Genomic DNA, 24,418 nt, shown 5'->3' with positions numbered 1-24,418 from the left:
CGCTGTGGGCCCGGGTCGCGGGCGGGAGTCCCCTTCTGGCCAATCTTCCCGTTGTCTGCAGGCCCCGTGCCCCGCGGCCTCCGCCATCGCCCGCCCACGTGGCCCTCCCGGGAACCTACCTGGGCCGGGCCCGCGCACCGCTCCCCGTGCCGTCGCCATGGCAACTCTCCGCCCCGCCCCCCGCGCTCGGCCGGTCCGCCGGCGGCCCCGCTCGCCCCTCCCCCCGCCCCGCGCGGCTGCCGGGGAGAGGGTGGGGCGGAGGCGGGAGGAGACTCAGGAGAGAGGAAATCGGCCGCGCGACGCCCGCGGCCCATTGGCTGCCTCGTCCTGGGGCCAGAAACCCCGCCTGTCTGACGGGGTCACGTGATCCCTTTCAAAGATGGCCGCCCTGTTGTTTTGATGAATAATACTTGGTGGGGTGAGGGGGTAAGAGTAGGGGTGGAGGGGTAGGAGGATTTACTCTTCCAGCCAGAACATCGCGAGTTCGGTCCTCCCCCTCCCCCTTGCCCAGGCTCCGGCGTGGAGGCGGGGCGTGGCCGGCCTGCTTTGGGAGGGGAGGAGCTTCTCTCCTCAGTGCTGGGCTCTGCCTGGGCGGCTCTGGGGTCGCCTTGCCTCGGGGCACCCACTCTGCAGTTGAACACTTCCCGCCAGGGGGAAAGGGTTGGAAGGAGAGCACGATCTGCTGGAGGAGGCGCAGCTGCCGCGCCACCACCACGAAGACACAGTAGGCTCCGGGCACGAGGAGAGCTAGAGACCGAGCTCCCTAGTCTGGGTAACCTGGGAAGCAGAGGGTAAAAAGTGGCGCCTTACGGTAACCCTGTAGCAGCAGCAGTGGCGGTCAAAGGAGGCTGCTCGTGGCGTAAGCAGCTGTAGGAGTCTCTGGGGCAATTGGAGTGACCGACGCCAAGGCATTTCACTGCCTCTCGTGTTCTTATTTTTTAACCTCTGACTATGCAGTTCTGAAACCTCCCCCATTAGGGGGACCAGACAGCCCGATAGACACCTTCCACTCTCCTCCCGCCCTGGTCTCAAAGAACAGAAGATCTCTCCTTAACGCCTTTCACCATTAAGAGGAAAGCGATGGAGGAGCTGAGCGCTGATGAGGTGAGGAGGTTGGGGGACACCTTGGGAGATTAGTTGGCAACTCTTTGGCGCTTTGGATAGGGTTGATATTGCGCCAGTGGTGCCTGGCCTTTGGGCAGGAATGGAGATGACATTTTCTAAGAATTAAATGAGTCCCTCAGAGGGTCTCCGGTTGTATTCTCTTGTATTCCTTTGCCTTCTTTTTCCATCCTGAACTCCATTTGCCTCTTTTCGAGTCTTCTTTTAGGGTCTAAAGAAGAGGAGAGCATACTGAGGCTTTCATTCTTTCCTTCAGGGTATTTAAGCAAAAAGGGCTAGATTTACATCAAGTTGTGTGTGTGTGTGTGTGTGTGTGTGTGTGTGTGTGTGTATACGCGCGCGCTCGCGCATGTGCGTGTGCGCGCGCGCGCCTTACTGCAGAGATCTAAAGAATAATTTTGGGAGGAATCATAATGTATAGGTGTATGTTTTTAAAGGATTTGAAATCCCAAGTATGTGTGGCATTTCACTGTATAAGTTAATTAAACATTACATATGTGTTTGGGGGTGGTCTACAGACAGATTCTTTGATATTTAACAAAATATGCATCTTCTCAATAGCTTCGTGAATTACAGTTAAATTCTAGCAATTTAACAGACCACTAATGGCTTCTGGTATACTCCTCTTTCATTATGCCTTTTTCTAGTTTTTGCCCCTTTCAAATTTGTGTTTTGCTGTAACAGACACTGAACAGGAAGCAAATGGAAGCAAATGACTTTGAAAATTCCCCCTATTATCATTTCTGAAAGGAGTCTTACAGATCCCCTTCTTGATGTTTTCAAGATTATTTAATAATAATAAGAAAAAGTGGCATTTAGGGTACCAGGATTTTCCTGTGACTCTGTTGACTTTTCCCTTCTTTTTTTTTTACAAATAGGGAGCTTCCCTTTCAGGACCCCTGCTGGCCTCATTCTCTTCCACCTACCATTTCTTCCACAGTTCATGTAAAACTTCTCTACAGTATTATGAAAGTAGTCATCCATCAGGTTGGTTGTACTGTAAAACTTCCATGCTTCAGTTTTAGCTGCAGAGCAGTCAGTATATTTACCTAGGGACTAAAATTCTCCAGAGATGAGGCAGGCAAGTGGTGGGTTAAGGGTCACATAGGAAAGGAAGCAAATAATTTTGTTGGTTTTGATACCTGGCTTTTTGGAAAGTCAGGATTGCCCATTCTTTGTTACTGATTTTGTTTTCTAAATACATCAATAGTGTAATCTTAAATTAGAAGAATATTGAACAATTTCTTTGATTCAGGTAGGAACTATCAAGAGATCCTCTTAGAGGCACTTTGTTTTGTGTAGTTTTTTTAAAGTGCACCCCCTTTTTTCTTTAACATTAATGCTAGTGGATCATTTCTCTTAAGGCAGAGAGTTTTTTAGTGAGTTTTTTACCTCCAGAAATTACTTTTTTTCTTGACATTCTTTAAATTGTTCCTGGTTTAGAAGTTTTTACATACTTGAGTTTTCACTAAGAAAACCATTAAAGCATACAGACCGGTTAAAGAACTGTATAATCTGAACTGTAGCTCTTCACTTTGTCCAGTCCTTGAGGAAGGTATTAACTTTTTTTTTTTTACCATATATGGAACAAATATAATCATTGTGGAGGAGATAGACATTTTTCAAGGTCAACAAAATATTAAAATAAATGTGAAAAATTAAATTCACTAATATAAGATCAATATAAAATTATGTTCAACAAATTAGTTGGCCTGAACACAAAGGGACAGTTCAATAACTGGTAATTTTACTCTCAGCATAATCTAAAACAAATATTTTACGGGGAAGAAGCTTAAGTTTTTTTTAATCCATTTCCTGTAATTCTGGGATTAGGTGAACAGTTCTCAACAGAGACATTTCCAGAACTTTTGCCTTATTGTTACTCTATTGGTGGAAACTTGTGTCACAGATAGGGTAGTTGACATTTATTTGGTTAGAAAATAATAATTTATATTATTGAAAACTCAAACATGTATCTCAGGGTGTAAACAATCAAGACATTGATCTTTCAATCTAAATTAGGTATGACAGAGTTTCATATTTTAGCAAAATGAAAATATGTGAAAATGTAGTCCATGAAAAATAGAGCCTGCTATAACCAGGGTAGTAGCTTTAGAAGATTTTACATTATGGGTACTTTTTGGTCCCTCTTATAGATCACCTTGAATTCTTGTACTTTTCTTCTCTTGTGCTTTCTAAGTAGAGTATTTCTTTAACTTCAGTGCTGTTTATATAGCACATTACAATGAGCCCTTTGCTGTATAGAGCAGATCCATGACTAAGTTTATTCTCTTCAGGAGCCTGCATTTCAAGGCATCATTATTTACATTGCATTCATTCTGTACCCTGCTCATGTGTTTTTTTGTTTTTTTTTTAATACCAAAATGATGCTCTGAGTAGGGCAGGTATTTTAAACTGGTTTTCAACTATGGTGATGATGTGTTTTCATTGAAATGATTTTCTTTTTTTTTTTTGCAAAATCTGTATGACCTAGTTCATCTTCAAGAGGGCTGGCTGGGATTCAGGGTGTGGTCAAGGTTTTAGAAGTTGTCTTCCTTCCCAAATGCAGAATATATGACCTTGGACATTTTAGCAGTGTTTTTTCAGTGGAAAGGGACCAACATTTATTAGCAGTCTTAGAAACCTGCTCTGTGCCAGGCATTTTACAACCATTGTCTCATTTGATAAAACAGTGCAGTCCAGCAGTTCCTTAAATTTTCCTTGTTTTATAGGTGAAGCAGCTGAGAATTAGGTTAAGTCCATAGTGCCCTGGCTTAGAAGTGACAGAATTGGAATTCAAACCCAGGGTTCCTGATCTAAAAGCTCTTTTTACTGTATTTTACTGCCCAACAACTGCCAATAAATTCACCACAGCTTCTATATAAATATCCTACTAACATGCTTGATCTGCATAGTTTTTCTGTAAAAGTGTTGTTTTTTATGAATTCATTCATGATGTGATCAAGTTCCTAGTCTTTTTGGTGCTGACTCTCATCATACCCCTCCAAAATCATTCACTCAGCAAACGTTTTTTAAAAAGATGCTGTTGGGGCTTCCCTGGTGGCGCAGTGGTTGAGAGTCCGCCTGCCGATGCAGGGGACACGGGTTCGTGCCCCGGTCCGGGAGGATCCCACATGCTGCGGAGCTACTGGGCCCGTGAGCCATGGCCGCTGAGCCTGTGCTCGTCCGGAGCCTGTGCTCCGCAACGGGAGAGGCCACAACAGTGAGAGGACCGCATACCGCAAAAAATAAAAATTAAAATTAAAAAAAAAAAGATGCTGTTGCTTTGTGACCACCTAGAGGGGTGGGATAGGGAGGGTGGGAGGGAGACGCAAGAAGGAGGAGATATGGGGATGTATGTATATGTATAGCTGATTCACTTTGTTATAAAGCAGAAACTAACACACCATTGTAAAGCAATTAAACTCCAATAAAGATGTTAAAAACAAAAGATGCTGTGCATTTCCAGCAATGTGTTAGGTAGGTTAGGAGAAACACAGTCTTTTTCTTAAAGAAATTATTTAACTGGGGTTAGGGGATGGGTAGAGATAGAGATAGCTAGGAGTCCAGCAATTACAATACAGGGTGCTAAGAGCTGTTGTGGACCTATGCACAAGACAGTAAGAAAAACAAGAAGGGAGCCCTGTTGGCTTAGCGTCTTAGCGAAAACTTTCAAGAAAAAGCGATGCTTATGCGAAGGGCTCTTGAAACCGGCTGTGAAACTGGGGAGCTCAGGAAACCACAAGAAGTAGTGGGACTGGAGACAGGATTTGCCTGGGGGAGTGGCCGCAGGCAGACAGGCACCAGGTCTCCGAGGGTTTTCAGAAATGCTTAGGAGTTTGAACTTTCTCAGTAAGACTATCAGAAGCCTTTGAGGGATTTTAAGGGATTCGAAAGATAACTGGCAAGGGTGTCGAAGGTGGATAGGAAGAAGGTGGCTGCTGTTGCTATGGGAACCAAGGCAGTGGAGTCTCAGGCAAGGCCTTGGCAGTGGGAAAGGAGGAGAGCAGACATCAGAAATATTGAGGATCTAAGTTAACCCACTTCTGATGATAAGTTTGATGTGAAAGAGGTGGACGCAGGGGAAGAAAGAAAAAGATGACTCCTTGGTTTCATTGGAGGAGAGAGAAGGAATTCCAGACAAGGAGCAGATTTTGGAGAAAGCAGATTTGTTCCTTTGGACCACTGAGAGATGAGCTGACATAGAGGCGCCAGCCCTGGCCTTTCTGCTCTTAACATCTCCATCTCTGACCTTTTCTTTGTAACAGGCCTCAGGACCTAAGCTCACTTTTTTTCCAGTAGATCATTGCTAACACGCACTTGATAACCAGGATTCTCCTTCCTCAAGCCTGGAAGGAGAGTGGGATGTTGCCTCCCAGGCCCCTTCTCCACTCCTTTTTGTTCATTTTAGCCAAGAAACAGAGAATGGTAATGATAATAGTTGATATTTATGAAGCTCTTAATATGTGCTAAGCACTTAACTTGCTCAGCAAAGGTTGGTATTAATAGCCCCGTTTTACAGATTAAAAAGTTGAGGCTGATAGAAATTAACTTGCCAAAAGGTGGACAACGAGGAAGTGGTAGAACCTGGATTCTAATCCAGAGTCTGATCCCAGAGTTCTTAATCCCTTTGCTAAACTACCTCCAAAATAGGAATAATCTCAGCCAGATGTAATGGTTGCAGCATTTTTATTGTCCCTCTTGAGATGGGAAGTGGAAGCCCTCGTTATTGCTAAGAGTGGAGCTTATCAAATAGCCCTCTACTCTTTTAGGGGAAAAAGACAGAAAGACTTCTGACAACGGGTCCTTGGGTCTTCAGGCCTGTGCTTGGCACAGAATGCATTTTCTCAGAAGGTACTTGTGGTGTGTCCAGGTGGAGAGAGCTTCTGTAGCAGCTCCTTCAGTGATACTTGCCATTTACTTGCTGCATGTCAGACACCACACGAGCCTTGCTTGCATGGAGCTCCTTTCTAGTGGGAGGAGACGTGATAAACAAATACATACACATAAGATGTCATTTGGTGACAGTGCCACGGAGAAAAATAAAATAGGCTATAAAGGGATGGAGAGCAATGCGAGGAGTGTGTGCAATTTTAGGAGGCGACTTTCAGTCAATTCTGAGGTGCCCCAACCTTTGTTTTTACTTCACATTTTCACATCTTTGAAATTGGGATGCTTCTTGGTGTAATCACGGTTGGCCACGTGGTAGTTGTGAAAGTTGTCATTTCCTGTTTATGTGTAAACCTGGTTATACCTGTTCATGTTGTTGTACCTTCAATTAAATGCTGTGCATGATAAATATAGTTGCTATTTTAAATGCCTCCCCCCAAATTACACTTTGATTAGCAGTGAAAGCATATGTTACTTTGTATGCAGAGAGAAATGGAAATAGCAGTGGGGTCTCAATTTGATATTAGTAAAGGAAACAAAGAAAATGTTGGTGAAAGAATGACCACAATTTCATATTTTATTGCAAAGCAGCAACCAAGTGCATTAGGGAGCCGTAGAAAGGCAGAAATCCACAAGTCTCTGAAGCTGTGTCACATTTTGAAATTGAACATACAGTTAGAAGGACTGCCTTTTACACCCAGGCAATGCAATTGAAGGTCAGAGACACTCCACCTTCTCAGAAAGAAATTTCAAAGCAATGAGAGGTTGGTGTAACTGATTACTACTCTGGCCTGGTCTGTTGTTAAGGTATTTTGTTGTGGTTTAATGGACAGTAGTTTTTTGTCTTGGTGGTGCAAAAAACAACGGTGCAGTTTACAGTCAGTGACATTTTGTATTTGATGACATATGGTATATGCCCAGCTTTGTTTTAGATCATGAGGATATATGAATGAACAATACAGGCAGAAATCCTTGCCTGCATGGGGCTTACATTCTGAATATGTTTTTTTTTAATTTATTAATTAATTAGTTTATTTGGCTGCGCCGGGTCTTAGTTGTGGCATGTGGGATCTAGTTTCCTGACCAGGGATCGAACCCGGGCCCCCTGCATTGGGAGTGTGGAGTCTTAACCACTGGACCACCAGGGAAGTCCCTGATTTATGTTTTAAAAGAATCACTGTGGCTGCTGTGAAGAGAATAGATAAAGGGGGAAAGAGTGAAAATGGAGAGAAAGGTTAGGAGGCCAGTGCAGGAGTCCCAGGACCAGGGTTTGTAGTGGAGAAGGTGAGAAAAGGTCAGATAGAGGATGGTCAGATATTTTGTGGGTAGAGCCAATAGGATTGGGTGATGGGATGGATGTGGAGTGGAGTCAAGAATGGCCATCTGAGCTGGGATGTCATCGAGTGGACCGTTGTAACAGTTGAAATAGCACGACACGAAATAGCAGCTGCTTAAACCAGATAGATGTTTATTTCTCTCTAAATAGAAGTCTGGGTAGGAGGCTGGGGCTGCTGTGGCAGCTCCGCGCTCATTAGGGGCCCAGGCGCCTTCTGTCCTGTTGTACCAACTCTCCTAACGTATGGCATCCATCTTTTGGTCCACGTCTGTCTGCACTGTAGCCAGAGGGACGAGAGGAGAGGGGAAGGAGAAGTCATGCTCCTCGTTAATGGCACAGCTTGGAAGTTGCACAGATCACTCACTTCTGCTCACCTCCCATTGGCTAGAACCTAAGTCACGTGGCCACGGCTCCTGGCTGGGAAGCTGAGAACTGCAGTTCTTACTGGGTAGCTGTATCCTCATCTAAAAGCTCTCTCACGTTAGAAGGGGAGTACAGTCAAGGCTGTTCTGTTCAAACCCTTCTTCCAAAACCTAAAACACACGCTCTGCTTTCCTGAAGAGGCAACCTTCAGTTGAGTCCGGAATCTCTGGGTGATATACCATCCAGGAACCTTTAGATTAAAATGCAGGTTATCAGCTGCTGTTCCCTCCCCGCGCCCCCGCCCCACCATGTGCTGTGGTGGAGTAGGATAGAATCATGGAAATAACTACCATTTCGAAAAGGGAAGAATGGGGAGTACAGATCCCTCACTGGTCCACAGCCATTGTCAGCTCCTGCCAGGCTGTGGTAGGGGGTCTCCCTGCCTTGGCAGTGGTGGGAGTTCCTGAATCAGTCCTTTGGGGCCAGGTCATTGGAGAATATCCCCTTCCTGGGGCTGAACAGTGTCTCCAGCTTGTTTCTTTCAGGAGCCTGAAGGAGTTGGCTTTTTCAACCCTACTTGATCCCCAAATTACCAGACTCTGAGCAAACTTAGACTAGACTGTGGACGTGCCTTAGGCAGACCTGTTTTCCCTTTTATCTCTGCAGGCAAATCGGCAAACTGCAGCTTGAGTCTGTCTCATTCTTGCGGAACTTCTTGCTTAAAGTGGCAAGAAGCCAATAGGCACCCAAATTCCGAATTGTTCAACCAGTTCCCCTAGAATTGTAGGCCGTGCAGGCATGCAGGCTATTTTCTGAGGTGTCACAGGTTTTACCAAACGTTTTATTGTGGCCTAACAAGGTTACCAGCCTTCCATCCTGCAATATCTGTGCCCATGCTGAGCCCTAAAACACTGCCACGTATTTATATTCTGTTTAGGTTGATTACTTCCAGGTTCCAAATTCTATATATTAGTTAAGGTATTGGTTTGATTGCTGCAGCAGAGAGATCCAAAATAATAATGGTTTAAATAAGATAGAAGCTTATATGTCTTTTAAGTAAAAATCTGGGTAGGTGGTTGAGAGCCGGTTTAATAATTCCATGATCACTAGGGAGCCAGTTCTGTTCAGTGCTGTGTTATCCTCTGTATGAGGCATCTAGCTTGTAGTCCAAGATGGCTGCTCCAGTGCCTACACGCACGTCTGCATTCCAGTCCTCGGGGACCAAAGGGGAGGACATGTTCCCGTCTGTCAAGGGCATGATCAGAGATGTCACACATCATTGCTTACATCTCCTTGGCCAGAACTTAGTCACGTGGCCATAACCAAATGCAAGGGTGGCTGAATGTATAGGAGGAGGAAGCAACTAGCTGTCTCTACCACAGTGATGCCAAGAGTTTTAGCCTTCACAGTTTGAAAAATGGAGTTGTTCTGTACTGAGGTGGGGAACACTGAAAGAGGAGATTAGAGGGAGAAATTAAGCTATCTGTTTTGATCATATTCTTGTTATATTGTTTATTATTTGTCCACTTGGAGATGTTAAGTAGGTTGTTGGATGTGTGTTGGGCTTGCAGTTCAGGAAGAAGGCTGGGGTTGGGGATACCAATCAGGACGTTGTCAGTATATTTAAAATCATGAGAATGGACAGATGACCTAGGGAGTGAGCCTAGATAGAAGAGTGGAGGTCAGAGGACTGAGCCTTGAGCCTCTCCAGCATTTAGAGATGGGAAGGAAAGAGGACCCAGATGGCTTCGCTGGTGGTGCAGTGGTTAAGAATCCACTTGCCAATGCAGGGGACACGGGTTCGAGCCCTGGTCCGGGAAGATCCCGCATGCCGCGGAGCAGCTAAGCCTGTGCGCCACAACTACTGAGCCTGTGCTCTAGAGCCCGCAAGCCACAACTACTGAGCCTGTGTGCCTAGAGCCCGTGCTCTGCAACAAGAGAAGCCACCCCGATGAGAAGCCCCTGCTCGCCATAACTAGAGAAAGCCCGGGCGCAGCAACAAAGACCCAACACAGCCAAAAATAAACTAAATAAAAATAAATTAATTAATAAAGAGAAAAAAAAAGAGGACCCAGAAAAGAACTGACAAGGGATAGCCACTGAGATAGAAGGAAAGACAAGAGAGCCTGGAGTTCTGGTGTCCAGGAGAAGAAAGTGTTTCATGACGGAGGGCAGTGTTCAGCTCTGTTGAATGCCAGTAAAGTAAATTAAAGGAAGACCAAGACTCAACGATGGGATTTGGCAACGTGGAGGTCATTAGTGACCTTAACAAGACCAATTTCATTGCTGAATAGGTTCAAGACAGAGTAAGACAGAATGGGATGGGAGAGTACATAGCTCAGAGTGAGGTATCAGCTCCAGGGGTATACTGGGGAGCCATCCATACACTGTGAAGCCATGGGTTTAAAAAGTGGGAAGAAGATATTTGGCGAACATATCTATCTATCTATTTATTTATTTATTTATGGCTGCATTGGGGCTTTGTTGCTGCGTGCGGGCTTTCTCTAGTTGCGGCGAGCAGGGGCTACTCTTCGTTGCAGTGCGCGGGCTTCTCATTGCAGTGGCTTCTCTTGTTGCGGAGCACGGGCTTTAGGCGTGTGGGCTCAGTAGTTGTGTCTCACAGGCTCTAGAGCGCAGGCTCAGTAGTTGCGGCGCACGGGCTTAGTTGCTCCGCGGCATGTGGGATCTTCCCGGACCAGGGGCTTGAACCTGTGTCCCCCGCATTGGCAGGCGGATTCTTAACCACTGTGCCACTAGGGAAGTCCCAGAACATATCCTTTTAAATTTTATCTTTTACCATTTCCTATTATGATCACTAATTCCTTTATTCATTCAATAAATATTTACTCTTTACTCTGTTCCTCTCTTTCCCGAGGTAGGAAGTAAAGGTGTGGAGGTAGATTTGTATATTATTCCTAGCAGGGTGTTTGGGGCCTGAAGAGTTCCAAGTGTAAATTTTGAACCATAATCTGGGCACACTGAATCATACTACAGTTAATCTTTAAAACATTTAAGAAAGAGTGGCAAATAGGTATATGATAAAATATTAATTTTGTTTGTGTAGTTTCAGCAAATATATGTGGGATGTTTACTCTCTGCTGGGTATTGAGGGTACCTGTGTGGAGATACCGTCTCAAATATGAGTGAGACCTGGTCTTCACCTTCAGTGAGCTCGTACTGCAATGGGGAGACAGGAACACAGCCAACTCCAGTAGAGCTCAAGGGCTGAAATAGATATTTAAGTAAAGGAGTACGGTTGATGGAGCAGTGAATCCTGACTGGGGAAATCTGGGAAGGGCTCTGGGAGGATTTGAGTTAGTCTGTAAAGATGATCAGAATTTTTGACATTTAGAAAAATCTGTGGTGAGGATAAATGTTTCAGTTATTTCTTACTCTGGGCAAACTCTGTTACATTCACTCTTTGAAATTGCTTGTAAAATTTTTAGAAGCACTGAAGAAGCATTGGAGATGGTGAAAAAATCTCTGATATTGGTGGGTGTTTGTGGGTCTGAAAGGTTTTGCCGTGTGATTATCGAGCACAGCCAACTGTGTAACCCCAAACGCTCCTAAACCAGTAAGTGAGCAGAAGCTGGAGGAGGAGGAGTTGAGGAGAAATAGGAAGAACAGAAAAAGTGTTTCATTAAAATCGCTTCTCCTATCCTGATATTAATCACACTGGTTGGAATTGTCTATTTGTTTGGCGTATCTCCTACTGCAGCATAAGCCCTGATTATTCTTGTTTTCACTGTTTTTTATCCATCTCTTAGCACGAGGCTTGACACAGGGTGCCCCACGGTAAATAGTGGCTGAGTTCACGAATTGACTACAAGGCATCTTTCCGTGACTCCCGGTTCTTGTGCTGCAATCGTTTTTTGTTTTGTTTTTGCTGTTACTACGTAAAATTACATTAGTTAGGTTAAGGTAGGCACTGGAAAGAAACATTATTGTCAGAGCTGTAATTCAGAGTCAGATGTACCTGGGTTTTAGGTGGACCAACCAGTTGGATGACCCCGGGCAAAGTACTTTCTGAGCCTCAGTTTCCTCACTTGTAAAATGGGGGTCTGCATACCTATCCGTGGCATTGTTCTTCATATTAATTGCAGTGATACATAAAGTGCTGAGTGCAGTGCCCTGGCAGAGCATGTAGGGACATATTAGCTCTCATATGTCCCTTCCTGGGACAAATTAGCTCTCTTTTCCAGAGTAAGATTAAGTTGTACATGGTAAGAATTTTAGTTGGTGCTTATATAGCACCTGCCGAGCCCTTCGCACATAACAATGCGGAGAGCATAAAAGGAGGTCTCTTACCTGTTAAGGTAGCAAACAGGCTGAGGCTTGTGTGAAAGGTTGGGTTGGAATCCTCTCCCCCAGCCCCTTAAGCTTCCTAGAGTCTCTTCCCCCCCAGCTGCCATCTTTTGTGTGAAGCCACAGTGTTATCACTTGGCACACCTCCTCTTCCTTTTTCCTAAAATCTGGAGTGATCAGGTGGCCTGCATGTACTAAGGGGGTGAAGGAAGAGCGAGGAAGTTTGAAAGGAAGGGAACTGTGCAGACAGGAGAAACACGCTGCGTATCAGGACCAAAACCCAAAACACGAGGTGATTCAGTCTGCTCAAGTCAGATGACGTGTTTTGTCTTCTGAAGGGACTGTCCCCTCCTGCAGGGCTGGAGAAGGGGAATCTCTGAATGGGATGACACTGTGCGAACTGCTTACCAGCTGCCGTATCTTTAGCATCATTTGAAAACAGTAGTCAGGCTGGGCAAAGAGGTCTCTTTTGGGTCCTAGTATGGAGAATATCTGGCCTTGACTTAATTAACTTTCTAATTAAACTTTGTGAAGTGTATTCAGTGCACATTGTTTCTTTGCTCCCTGTCAGTGTTTGGCATAGATTCTAGATGTGTAATAGTGTCATGGTAATTAGTTAAATTTTCTGCCTAGATGAGATGGCCCTTTGCTTTTATGGGTCTTTTTGGGAGCTGAACTCCTCGGATTTCCAAACAAATCATCATGCACATCTGTCATCTGCCAGGCACTCTTCTAGGGTCACATTAGGTCAGGGTCTTTGGTCAGACCTCTGTCTATACTTGTCACCAGGGCTGGCTTCGCGGACATGTGACCTGCAGTCAGAAGTGCCCCACACTTGGTCGAATGCTCTGCTGTTGCTGTCTTGAAATTTTTAAGACATTTGAGAAAGAGGCCCTGCATTTTTATTAGGCCCCAGGCCCCACAAATCCTGTAGCTGGTCCTCGTTTGTCACTGACTTTCTCTGTACAGGTGGGTACATGTCTGGAGAGCGTTTGGTTAGAACCAAGCTTATAGAAAACCGTATGAAAGCTCATCAAAGACCGATGTTCAGGTTTTAATGGAAAAAATATTGATATGTGTCTGACTCTAATGCCATGTCATTAAGAGAATTTCTTGAAATTTTTAACAAGTTTCTACTTATACACAATATTGAATCTTTGGATAACTCATTAAACTTCATCAAATAGATTCACTTTTTGTGTGTGTGTGTGTGTGTGTATTTTTTTTTTACGCGGGCCTCTCACTGTTGTGACCTCTCCCATTGCGGAGCACAGGCTTCGGACGCGCAGGCTCAGCGGCCATGGCTCACGGGACCAGCCGCTCCATGGCATGTGGGATCTTCTCTGACCGGGGCACGAACCCGCGTCCCCTGCATCGGCAGGTGGACTCTCAACCACTGCGCCACCAGGGAAGCCCAGATTCACTTTTTTTTTTAATCAATATTTTTACATAGAGGCATTTACTTCCATATTATCGTTTTCATGTTGCATATCTTATTTCTCCAATCTCAATGAAACCTCTTTTGTATTTTATCAAATACATTGGTCATATTTTTATAGTATAAACACTTGTTTTCATGAATTATGGATTGTTGTATTTAAAACTATAACTCGTGTTTTAAAATTTAAAAAATTTTTGATTAAAAAGTGTTATCCAACAGCTAGTTTTCTATATTATTGGTGCTTATCTGTAAATACTTCTTTGTGCTGGCCAATCAGGTATTATGATTGGCCCAAAATAATCATATACAGATTCCTCATTTTCAAAAATAATAAAGTACATTTAATGTTAGAGATGGAAAATTTCTGTATATATGAATGCCCTGGTGGGAAAAACTTATTTCTGAGAGGGAAATGAAAATTGGTGGAAAATTAAAAAATATCTAGCAACCTTTATAATCTACTGAGTAGAAATTTTTATATGTGTGATTTAATTTACCCATAAAATTATCCTGTTTAGGCTATTGAGGGATATGAATATTTAGAAAAAAGCAGGTAGTAAAGTTTTTTTTTTTGGCCACGCCATGCGCATGCGGGATTTTAGTTCCCCAACCAGGGATCGAACCTGTGTCCCCTGCAGTGGAAGTGCGGAGTCTTAACCACTGGACCGCCAGGGAAGTCGCTTTTATTTTTTTTTAATTAATTAGTTAATTAATTTAAAAAAATTTTGAGGCAAGATGAAGGAAAAATTTTAAATGCTAAAAAGCAATAGCAAAACCTTTTTACCTTACTGTATATAGATCTCCCAGAGGAATTTACACTTTGGTTTCAGCAATAATTATTTTGTGGGCCAGTTAAAAAATGTTAACATTCAATCTACACAGAGAAAAAAATGTATAGCCCCTTTGAGCTTTGAACATCAGTTATGTAGAGTAGATGTTTAGAGTGTCATTTACGACATTTTTGTTTTAGGATGCTACCGTATGACAGCATATATATGTTTATGTTTGGTGAACATTAATTAATTAATTAGCTTTCCACTTTTATGTTAGTTAACCTTTTAGTTATGATAAATACAGACCAGACATCATTTCCGTGGAGTTTCATCACAGGAGTGCCCAATTTTTTTCTTTCAAGGCCAACTTGGGGCAGATGGGTTGGTCATCTGCAGGGGCTTTTGTGTGTTTGTTCTTTTTTACTTTGTATAAATGTCCTCACACTCGAATAGTTTGGTGATTTCTGGTCTAGGGAAATGCGGATAAAGCAGTCTTTTGCCTTGAGATGTTATGATTAGAATGGCTTGTGAGTGGGAGAATTTTAGTGAATGCCAAGTGGAAAATATGCTTGTGAAAGTGTCCCATTAGACACCTCTTAGTCTTTTTTTTTGGTAAGTTTTTTAAAATTAAATTTGTTTATTTAATTTTGGCTGCATTGGGTCTTCGTTGCTGTGTGTGGGCTTTCTCTAGTTGTGGCAAGCGGGGGCTACTCTTCGTTGCGGTGCGCGGGCTTCTCATTGTGGTGGCTTCTCTCGTTGCGGAGCACGGACTTTTTGGGAAGTCCCTCTTTGTCTTTCTTGATGTTAATGTGGACAGGTAACAAAGCACATTGACCCGTACTGGAACGAGATATTTATATGAAAGTATTGCCATTTCTGTTTTTAAAAAGGGCTGAGTGGCATTTGGGATGATGCTTAACCTGTAGGAGGAACTTAAACATTAATGATCCATGTTAGGAAGGAAACCTTTATTCATATCAAGATTATGACGGCGCTTCCCTGGTGGCGCAGTGGTTGAGAGTCCACCTGCTGATGCAGGGAACACGGGTTCGTGCCCCGGCCCGGGAGGATCCCACATGCCGCGGAACGGCTGGGCCCACGAGCCATGGCCGCTGAGCCTGTGCGTCCGGAGCCTGTGCTCCGCAACGGGAGAGGCCACAACAGTGAGAGGCCCGCGTACCGCAAAAAAATATATATATATATGGACAGGAAATGGCCAGAAGTCAGTGTTTTCTCCCTCTGAAAGAGCCCGCTTTCCCCAGCCCTGCTATATAGATCTGCTAGAATATTGGCGTTGGAGTGTTCAGAGTTGGTGTGAATGTAGAACTTTGGTAGAGATTAGAGAAAACGCACGAACCCTGCCCCAGAAGAATTTACACTTTTGTTTCAGCAATAATTATTTTGTGAGTCAATTTAAAAACTCTTTCCTCATAGCTGGGCTTCAGGAAATTCTTTAAAATGTCTAATACTGCCTGTTTCACTCGGTCATTCTTAAGTGATCAGGAGCCATTCTGTGAGAGAGTATCAGAAGTAGCTGCTACTTGGTCTGTAGGCTCTTCTCGTCTATTTAAGGGCCACCAGGGAAGCCCTGTAAGAATCATTTTTTAAAAATCAGATCTAGTTAAAATGATCCTACCCTCAGGCTGTTTCTCTGCTCTATAATGTTAGGCTCTTGATTCTAGTGGTTTCTCCTCGTTTCACAGTCGGCTAATAGATCCGATGTTTTTCACAGATCTGATATAGCTGTGCTGTTTATTCATACCGTTTGGGTGAAACAGAGCCCTGAGCCAAAGGAAAACAGCGTCTGAGCCTAAAAGGGAGGTGGACTGAGCAAAAGGATGGTGGAAACCTGGAGGCTGAAGCTACAAAAAAACAATGACTGTTTACTGTGTGTCAGGTGGGCGCTTGGTTTGTTCAGCAGATATCTACCGAGTGCTCTCTGCTGTAGGCATTGCTGTCGTTGCTTGGGCTGTGGCGGTGAGCACGATAGGCCAGATCCCTGCTCTCCTTGTGCGGCGCCGCGGGGAGGTAGGCCATACGCCCGTAAAGAGAGACCGGCCCAGGTCATGTGTTGCGTTACCTTAATCTCTGATGACTGTCCTGCAAGATGAGTGATATTTATATCATCACCTGCTTCCAAATGGGGAAACCAAGACCCAGAGAGGTAACACAGCTGGAAATGGGTACAGCTGGGATTTTGACCCAGAGCTGGCCCCAGGAGAGCTCGTCCGTCCCTTTGAAGGCTGTGAAGACGGCACCTGGCGCAGCAATCGCTCACCCACTGCGCTCGGTCTCTTGTTTTACTTCCTCTTTTTTTCCCCCTTGTTTTACTTTCAAGCGGAATGCTTTTTTAAAAAAATTGCTCTAATATCAAATGTTGATGAAGAGTCTAGAATAAGTATTGCTATAAGCCGTTTATTATTTTAATTTGAAGTAATACTATTAACTAATATTTTCAGTGTTACAGGGTGACTCAAGAAGGTACTTTGGATGATCAGGCAGCTTATGCCTTTGGTTCTTAGCCCTCTCCCTCTGGCAGAATGTGCTTAGGCACATACCTAACACATACCCAGGGTTCTCCATACTATTGATCAGATGCAGAAAGTATTGACATCAGTCATTTTTGTTGGACTTTATAAAACTCCATGTAATGAAAAACCCTGTAATCACTGCCTGGCATTGGAGAATTACTAAGGGTCAAACCTTTTTTCTCCCTGAGACAAAACAGTTTATAGTCTCTTTTCTAATGACAATAAAATCATTTCTTTATTGTGAGCCAGACTGTGGGGTTGGTGGTTAGACTAGTTACGTAGGTGTGAGTGTCCTATGGTAAAGCAGCCAGGGTAGTAGAGTTCAAAAGACAGTTAGTTTGAAAATTGTGTATTTTGCCAGCGACTGCTGGAACTTGGCCTCTGTAAGAATTTTGTACTTTATTTTTGAGAGATTTACTCAACTAGAAAAGTACTCATGGAGGAAGTCGGATAACTTACCTTGTCTGCATTCCTTTCGCAGGGAAGGGAAGGGGAACCTGGCAGGCAACTGAGTGGATGTGGGTAAAGACAGGCGCTGGAACAGAGGGGGCACCAGCCCAGGGGTGCTGAACGCAGGACAATGAGACAGATAGCAAGTGACCACGAAATGGTTGTGTCCAAACCAGGACTCTTCCGAGAGTGGAAGGGGCTCTGTTAAAATTAGACAGGAGCACCTGGAGTGCACTGCTGGGATCCATGGTCCCCCTGCTGTGTGTGACACGTTTGGGCTGGGGAGGAGTGTTGGGGAAAAGCACTGATGCTTTAAGGTTTTAATCTGGGAGTCAGTCGTGAACGTGGTCATCATATCCTTTGGAGAGGAAATGCAGTAGAGAAAGCAGGCTTCTTGTAGCTTTGAGTAAACATTTATTGAGTTGGGTGGGTAATCTGGAAAGAGAAGCAGAAAATGATTGGAAGACAGATTGCAGAGGTGACATGACTGGTCTACTGTTGTCTCTCTCTGCTGTGCTTTGTGTGTCCTTTGGCAGGTTTCAGCTGATAGGAGGGCTTGGTCCTTTATTTGGAGTATGGGATCTGGGCTCGTTGAGCTGTTAAATTCATGTGTTACAACTTACAGTGCACAGTCACAGGAATGCGGCCAGCTGTCTGTTCCTTTCTTCTGTTACCTCCCTTTTATGACTTGCCATTAAAGGAAGGGTAGAGAACTGCAGATTCTACAATTAAATGTACTTTAGGTTCATTGTATTATGAGGCAAAAGTAAAAATAGGAAACAGAAGGTAGAAGCAAAATCTTTGTTCAGAATCTCACCATCCAGGGGTACCTGTAGTTTACATTTTGGTGTATATACTTTCTTCCACTATTCCACTATTTTTTCTAGGTTAGGTATTTTCCCCCCACAACTAAACCTTCTAACATTTTTTTTTCTCCCTCTAGAGTCATAGATTTTTGGAAATTGATTTTAGAAATTTTTCTAACCTACCCTCTTCGTTTAAAATTACTTTTTTCTGATTATAAATTCAGTAGTATAGATTCACTGAATTCTGCATGATTCATTGTCGAAGACTTCCATAATCAGGAATAAAGGGAAAAGCAAGAATTACCTGTAAACCTGTTATCCAGAGAGAACCATTGTTAATTTGGCGGGGGGATTGCCTTCCCAGATTTTCTCAGTGTGTATATACTTCGCATACTCTGCTGTTTCCTACCTTTGTACCTCTGCTCTATCTAGCGTCCTCCCTCTTGAACATTACAAGTTTCGATTAATAAAATGTCCAGTTCACTCTGGTTCGAAAAACAAGCTGCCACCTCTAGCCCTGCATTCCCCTCTTGCTGTCACTTGATCCCTTGGCTCTGCTTTCACAGACTAGGCTCTTACAAGGGTAGATCTCTTCTCCCCACTCATTTTTCAGTCCCCCCTCCTTTCCTGTGCTTTTTGGGGAGGCTTTTTCCTTCATCTTTCCACTTAGATTGCTCTTGCTAAGACCACCTGATTGACAAATCCCTTGGCACTTTTCAGAATGTGTTATTTAACCTCTCTTTGGATTTTGACCATGGTGACCACTTCTTCTTTTCAAAGTCTTTTCCTTTGGATATCATGGGGATACAGCTTTTCTTGACTTCTTTCTTTCTTTTCTGTCTCCATCACAGACTGCTCTTTCCTGTATACCTTAAATGATGATGTTTCTCAGGATTCTACTCTCGAATCCCTTCATTCCCTACCTTCAAGGTATATCTGGTGAATGAATGAATGCATGCACGAATGAATACCCTTTTACTAGGCCTTCACTTATTTATTCTCCAGGTACTTATTTAATGCTCCTGTGGTCCATGCTCGATTCTGCAGGCCTCAGGAGATGGATGTGAACTAGATAGCAAATTTCTGCTCTTGGTACCTAGAGTTATCTGCCGTGTAAGTGTTGGTACTGATGACTTGCAAGTTCGTATCTCCTGCCTGCGATCTGGACCCAGATCTCCAGCTGCCCCAGCCTGGCAGACAGTGAGGGTGCGTGTCTTCTCAGCAGCTATACTTCTACACACGGCTCTGCTTTGGGGTATCACTGGAGGGCCACTAAAACTTGCTTCAGCTCAGTGCTCACTAGGAGATCTGTTGAGGGCACATGTTTATGGGGGATCGAGTGAAGGATATGCAGCCCATTCATTCCCTGAGAAAGTGCTTTTTAATCTGTTCTGAGTCAGGGACCTCTTTACAAATCTTATGAAAACTGGAGATCCTCGTGACCCTCAGATTTTGAATCCGTGCCCTTAGTACTCTGAAGTCTATCCCAAAATCAAGCCAGGCCACAAAGGTGGGGCAAGGCCCTCCTTCCTCATTGGGGCCACTCTAAACTGGATTGCTTCCTCTGAGTCATATTTTGGCGTTAGCATCTGCCGATACTGAGTATGTGATATGAGTTGTCACTCACATACTGTGTTGGTAAACTACAGGCATAATGTGTACTAATCTCCCTTCTGGCTTTATCTGATTTTTTCTGTCATCATCTTATTTCTGTCCTAGTTTCCTTATCTATCAATGTTTGATTTTAACTTAATTAAGTTAAATTAAAAATGTATTTTATGTGGTTTTTTTGTTAATCATTTTCGATCCTTGTTAGAACAAGGAAATGATAACCATAAATAAAACAAATGTCAGCTGCCTGTAGGGCATTTCTGTTGAGATATTCTTACAGGCATCTCATACCCAGTAGTCTAATCATGACTCATCTTCTCTTCGTAAAAACCCCTCCCTCTGTATTCTCAGTTTTAGGAATTTTACCATCCACTTGGGTATCCTGGCCCGAAACCTAGACTCTCCACCCTTCCTCACATCTCACTTCCAAAATAATGACCGAGTTCTGTTGATTATACACATTAAATATCCCTGGAACTGTCGCTTGCAGCGTCCCCCTTGCCCAGGCTTGCTTTGTCCTGCCTTGGTCCATTCTCCACATGGTAACTAGAGTGATGTGTTTTAAAAGATAAATCTGACCCAGTCACTCCTTCAAAATCTCTTCCTTGACGTCATGAAAAAGTTCAGCCTTAGGATGGTATTCAGAGCTCACCATGGGCTTGCCCCAGCCTGTCTTTCCTGCCTTGTGTCTTGCTTTGGCCATTCACACGCATCTTTAACAAGCAGCCCAGAATTCCCTAAACACTGTGTGCTCTCACAAAGCCTCCCCACCGTTGCCAGTGCTCCCGTGTCCCTTTGCTTGCTGAGTCCTACCTGTCCTGAGGAAGAAACTCTAGTCAGGTAACGTGCACAGCGTGTTCTGTTGTAGAATTTGTATGTTGCTTGACTTTCAAGATTACTCTTTGGGCCGATTCAGAAATGACTTACTATAGTTAGCGAAAGTGATTTTGAGTCCTGAAAACCTAATAGTGACAAAAGCCAGGTGTTATTCTGTGCACAAACTATTGATCATGTCTTTGGGGAATTGAGGATTTATAAACACGTACACAGTAAGTAATACAGCAGCTTATCCAGCTTAAGCAAAAATAGGATTTATTTTAAGGGTACAGGGGTCCTGCTTCTGAGCCCAGGGACAGCAAGATAGCTGGGTCACGGGAAGGAACTGGAACCTGGAATCAGAACGCTGCCAGGGCTTCCTTTGTCTTGGGTTTGTGCTTCATTGTAATCGCCCCTTGTACACACTGTGCATTACCTTCCCTCTGTCTCACTGTCTCATACTCATGGGCAACCCTGGCTGCTCCCACTTCATGCCTACTGTGTGCAGCTGAACACGGCTAGAGAAAAGCCAAGCCGGGTGGGCTGGTAGGTATAATTTTTCTCTCAAGTTTTTATTCTGAAAATGTTCAAATCTGCAGAAAGATTGATCGAGTCACCTGGATGGATTCATCATGTGTTAGCGTTGCCTTGTTCCGTATTCACTTAGTATGTAAGTGTGTGTGTGTGTGCATGTAAACATACATACGTAAACATACATGTTGGTTTTGACCGAACTGTTTGAAAGTACAGAGAACCATAAAGCAGAGATGGGGGACAGGAGGTGGCCAGGGAAGGCCTCACGAAGAAGGTAGCATTTGAGCAAAGACCTGAGGAGGGGATGCTGGGCAGTTGTCTTAGAGAGGAGTGTGCTAGGGAGAAAGAGGCAGCGGTACAGGAAGTGACCCCTAACACCTGGACAGCGTGTGTGCTGAAGGGAAAAGAGCCTCTGCTGCACTAGACTGCTTTATTGTCAAGATATTCCCTGCCCCTTCCTGGCGGAAGGTTATGTTTCTCAGCCCCACTGGCTGCAGGTGTGGCCATGTGACTTGTTTTGGCCAATGAGATGTGAGCAGAAACGAATAGGTCCCTTCTGGGCCGGCACCCAGTGCGCACGCTCCTCTCCCTCTGCCTTGACAAGTGGGAATGTTCCCTGTAGAGGCTGCTTTGTCATCCTGGGTCCTTGGAGTGAGGACGATTTGGAGCAGAACAGCCCTTGCATCTGAATGTTTTCAGATTTTATAGACATACTAGGAGATAATAATAGTTTCATTCTCTTCATCAGAAATTGTGTGAAAGGAGAAGGAAGACGGGCAAAAATAGAAATTTATTATGTATCATTGCCATTTTCATTTGCACTAACACCTATTGTAATGTAAGTATACCCAAATGGAATCACAGTGTGTGCCCTTTTGCAACCTGCTTTTTCAATTCAATTAAAAAAATACTGTGGTAAAATACATATAACTTAAAAATATACCTTCTTTTAAGAGCAGGAGATATCTGAATAGGAAACACATTGTTTTCTTTAAAAGATATGGCATGACTGGGCTTCCTTGGTGGCGCAGTGGTTGAGAGTCCGCCTGCCGATGCAGGGGACACGGGTTTGTGCCCCGGTCCGGGAGGATCCCACATGCCACGGAGCGGCTGGACCCGTGAGCCATGGCCGCTGAGCCTGCGCGTCCGGAGCCTGTGCTCTGCAACGGGAGAGGCCACAACAGTGAGAGGCCCGCGTACCGCAAAAAAAATATATATATATATATGGCATGACTAAGCTCCGTATGTATGTATTATATATGTATGTGTGTATGTGTAACCTCCCTATGTAGTGATAATGGATGCCCCAGACATCCATTATCAAAGGAGAAGAGTTGCACTCTTCTCCTTTGTGTCTTTTCTACTCTTATTATATCTTGTGCAGACCTTATTTTGCTGTATCATAATTGTTGATTTTCTTCTATGTCTTTCCACAGTGGATCTGGAAGTCCTTAAGGATAGAGCTTATGACCCCAGTGTTGTCTTACTTTTAGTGCCTGCTACCGTGACTGGTGCAAAGTAGACAAAAAAACCAACAAAGGACTGAATTTGGGGGGCAAGATTATGTTCATAAAGTGTCATTTTTTTCCTGTTTTATTTATCGATACTCTGTATATTTTAAACAAGAAAATGGAAATTTTCTTTGTTTCAGAATACACAGTCATCAAAGAGGGATATTTCTAATATTCTAATGTTGTTAGAATATAAATACAGTATCTGAAATACCAACATTCTATGCATAAATTCCTTTATTTGTAACTGATAGTGCACAAGCACTGTGTCATCAGGGAAGTAAGGCTGCCTCCATCTGCAAGACACTGCAGCTTCAGAGGGGGTTTTCTTCTGTAAAAGATCAATGGGGTTTGGGTAAGACTGTACCCTCTGGAGTTAGAGTGGCTACTCTTTGGCTTTCTAGCTGTGTGACCTTGAGCAAGTCACTTAGCCTCTCTGAGTTCAGCTTTCTCATCTATAAAATGGGAAAATAAATGTACCGTCTCTTTGGATTATTAACTAAGTTTATATACGTGAAGCCCTTAGAACCAGCATTTGAGACATGATAAGGGTTTGGTAAGTGTTAATCATATTAATGTTAATTTTTTTTTGTCTTAGAGTTTGCAGCAGCCTCCCAAAGTATCAATAATCGTCAGTGACTAACCTAGAAAACTTTATTATCTGAGTGCCGTATTCACTTCCTCTTTGCAGGAGAGGAGATTATAGGATTGTATTGAGAAGTAAGGAGACATGTACTTGTGTTCAGCTGAAATCTTTGACTTAAACTCTTGTCACTTCTTGCTATAATGTTAGGATTTAAAGAAAAAGCATTTTTTCATATTTTTGGCCTCATGTATATAGGGTGACAGTGATAGACTGAGTTTAATATATTCTTTTTAAATGGGGGGGGATTTAAGTGACAAGACTTTTGGAGCTTTAAGTGAAAATTAATTTAAAATTGTGAATTTTAAAAAGGAAACTTGTGAATTTTAGATCTCAGAGCTGTGGTGTTCAGATTTGAATGTATTTACTTTGAGATATATTGTTGGGCTTAGATATAGGCATATTGTGAAATTGTCATAGCCTTTAATAACTTTTAGATATGACCAGCTATTAAAAAAGAAAATAAAACCTACAATAATAATCAAAACAGGAGATATCTCTAGAAGGACACCATCCCAAAGAGTAAATATTTGAAAATGTTTTTCTTTATGTTAGAATTTAATATTTTAGAATTTAATAATTTGGAAAAGTAAGATGCTTTTGTAGAATGACTGTTTACTAAATTTAAAACAGTGCCTTTTGGATTTATTTTTCCCCACACAAACGCTAAAAATAGGAGGATCAGTTTGGCCCATCCTGTCTTAGCTTCTGCCTCATGTCACCACAGTGGCCCTTGCTGTTTTGAACAGAGGCTGTTTTGAATCTATTTTTAGTTAGTCAGAAACGTGAGGGTAGGAAATGCTGCATCAAGATAAAACAATTCCAGGGAAACCTCTATTTTATTTATTTTTTATCCTTTTAAAATTCTATTATTATTATTTTTTCAGCTGTACCGTGTGGCTTGCAGGATCTTAGTTCCCCGACCAAGGATTGAACCTGTGCCCCCTGCAGTGGAAGCCAGGCCCACAGCAGTGAAAGCACTGAGCCCTAACCACTGGACCGTCAGGGAATTCCCGGGAAACCCCTATTTTAATGTCATTTGTGAAATAAGAACTGAAACAGTCAAGACAAGAAAAACTCTAGGAATGAGATTTCATGATCAGTATGTTTGGGTTTGAGTTGTGGTTAGGTCGTAAGTTGAGGAATTGGAAGTTCCTTTTTTATGCTCTTGGTTTTTTACTCTCTGTGACATCTAGGAAGACAGTTCTTTTAAAAAGGACTTCCGCTTAACTTAAAAGACATTCTACCGGTCTTACCTGCTTATGTATAGAGTAGGCAAAGAGGAA

The 24,418-nt window shown here is 43.3% G+C and overlaps 1 protein-coding gene across 2 annotated transcripts in view; it reads left to right on the top strand.

The window, feature by feature from the left end:
- Window positions 1–429: 429 nt before the first annotated feature.
- Window positions 430–24,418, top strand: part of UBE4B (ubiquitination factor E4B) — a 111,194-nt gene continuing 87,205 nt past the window's right edge. Inside the window, exon 1 of one of the 2 annotated variants that reach the window (XM_019930907.3) lies at window positions 430–1,104. In XM_019930907.3, the coding sequence (XP_019786466.1) occupies window positions 1,081–1,104 (24 nt within the window). In that variant the 5' untranslated portion in view covers window positions 430–1,080. The remainder of the gene's footprint in view (window positions 1,105–24,418) is intronic. The other variant, XM_019930905.3, reaches the window with a different exon arrangement.

Source organism: Tursiops truncatus, chromosome 1 (genome assembly GCF_011762595.2).
Source record: "Tursiops truncatus isolate mTurTru1 chromosome 1, mTurTru1.mat.Y, whole genome shotgun sequence".
Classification (NCBI taxonomy): domain Eukaryota; kingdom Metazoa; phylum Chordata; class Mammalia; order Artiodactyla; family Delphinidae; genus Tursiops; species Tursiops truncatus.
Note: the sequence above shows the minus strand (reverse complement) of the source record. Positions and strands in the feature narration are given on the sequence as shown.